The 1563-nt window shown below is 18.4% G+C and overlaps 1 protein-coding gene across 1 annotated transcript; it reads right to left on the bottom strand.

Annotated features, from left to right (window-relative positions):
- Positions 1-1068, bottom strand: PGSY75_0007700A (folate transporter 1; the record flags this gene model as incomplete). The annotated part of the gene is made up of 4 exons (XM_018783214.1): positions 1-435; positions 547-624; positions 734-847; positions 1002-1068. Coding segments are annotated over 4 exons (694 nt in total), but the record flags the coding sequence as incomplete, so codon positions are not given.
- Positions 1069-1563: the final 495 nt, after the last annotated feature.

Genomic DNA, 1563 nt, shown 5'->3' with positions numbered 1-1563 from the left:
CTGAAGTAAATACACATAAGGGTAAAAAAGATCCAATTAAAAATATGTGCTTCTTACTCATATGTAATAATAAATATCCTGATAAATAAGACATGATAGCAAAGCTTAATTTTCTAAAGGCAAAAAAAAGAGACACATTTTTAGCAGAGCCGTTTATAGAACAGTTTCTGTTCGATTCTACTACTTGAGCTTCTCCTATCACATTACAAAGAGAACTTCCAAAAAAATATATAAACAATAAAAATATGGTTATAATTAAATTATTATGAGTAATTAAACCTAGACATATTAATGATAATATACATAAAAAAGATCCTAATAATAAATAATATTTTCTTCTATATCCAAATATTGGATAATTATCTGATATCACAGCCCATATTAATTTAACTGACCATGGAATTTTTATAAAGCACATAACGATACTAAGTGAAGCTACAAGTGGCATCAACAAAAAGAATAAAACAAATAGAACATATTAATATATATATAAATGCATATATATAAATATATATGTGAATATATTTAAGATGATTTTTTATTTACCTGGGTGTAAATGATAATTATCTTTCAACAGATATATAATAGAAAGATTACACAAAACTTCTACTCCTTGTAACATAGCTGAGAAGAATTAAAAAAAAAAAAAAAAAAAAAAAAAAATTCATAGAGGGGTGACTATATATATATATATTTATTTATTTATATTATATCATATTATTATATTTTGAACCTATTAAACTGGATGATATTTTATTGAATATCAAATAAGGATTATCACTTTCATCTTCATTTATTTCCTTTTCTATCAGTTGACACTTTTCATTTATAGAAATATAGGAAGCGACTATAAATATAAAAAAGAAGCATAAAAGAAAATATACTTATTCATAAAAGTAATATGTCTTATTTGATTAATTAATATAATATATATATATATGTATATATTTATATATTTATATTTATATATATATATTTATATATTTTTTTTCTATTTATACTCGTTTCTGTGCTACACGTTTCATAATTTACTTTTTTATCTTTTATGATGAAATCGTCATCTTCCATTGTATAGATAAAATGTTACACTAAAATAAATATTAAAGTATTAAAACAAAAAACAAAAAAAATATATACATATATATTTATATATATTAAATACATATTTAATATTCATTGTGTTGTTGTGAATTTAAAATTTTTTTTCCCCATTAAAAAAAATGCGCATATATAAAAATATAATATAATATAATTTTTTTATGTAACTTTTTGACGTTCTGTCTTTTTTTTAAATATCAACAATAAAATGAATACATATAAATAAATATATATGTAAATACTATACATTAATTATATAATTTTTATTTATTAAAATGTCTAATATTTATAAAATTACACTAGAAAATATAAATATAAATATAAATACACATATATATATAATATGTATTTATTTATTTTTTTTTTTTTTTCTTTGTAAAAATATTATATCATTCTGATGAAATATATGCATATAATAACAAGAAAAAAAGAAAAAAAAAAAAAAAAAAAAAAAAAAAAAAAAAA

This window comes from Plasmodium gaboni (genome assembly GCF_001602025.1).
Source record: "Plasmodium gaboni strain SY75 chromosome Unknown, whole genome shotgun sequence".
NCBI lineage: Eukaryota > Apicomplexa > Aconoidasida > Haemosporida > Plasmodiidae > Plasmodium > Plasmodium gaboni.
Note: the sequence above shows the minus strand (reverse complement) of the source record. Positions and strands in the feature narration are given on the sequence as shown.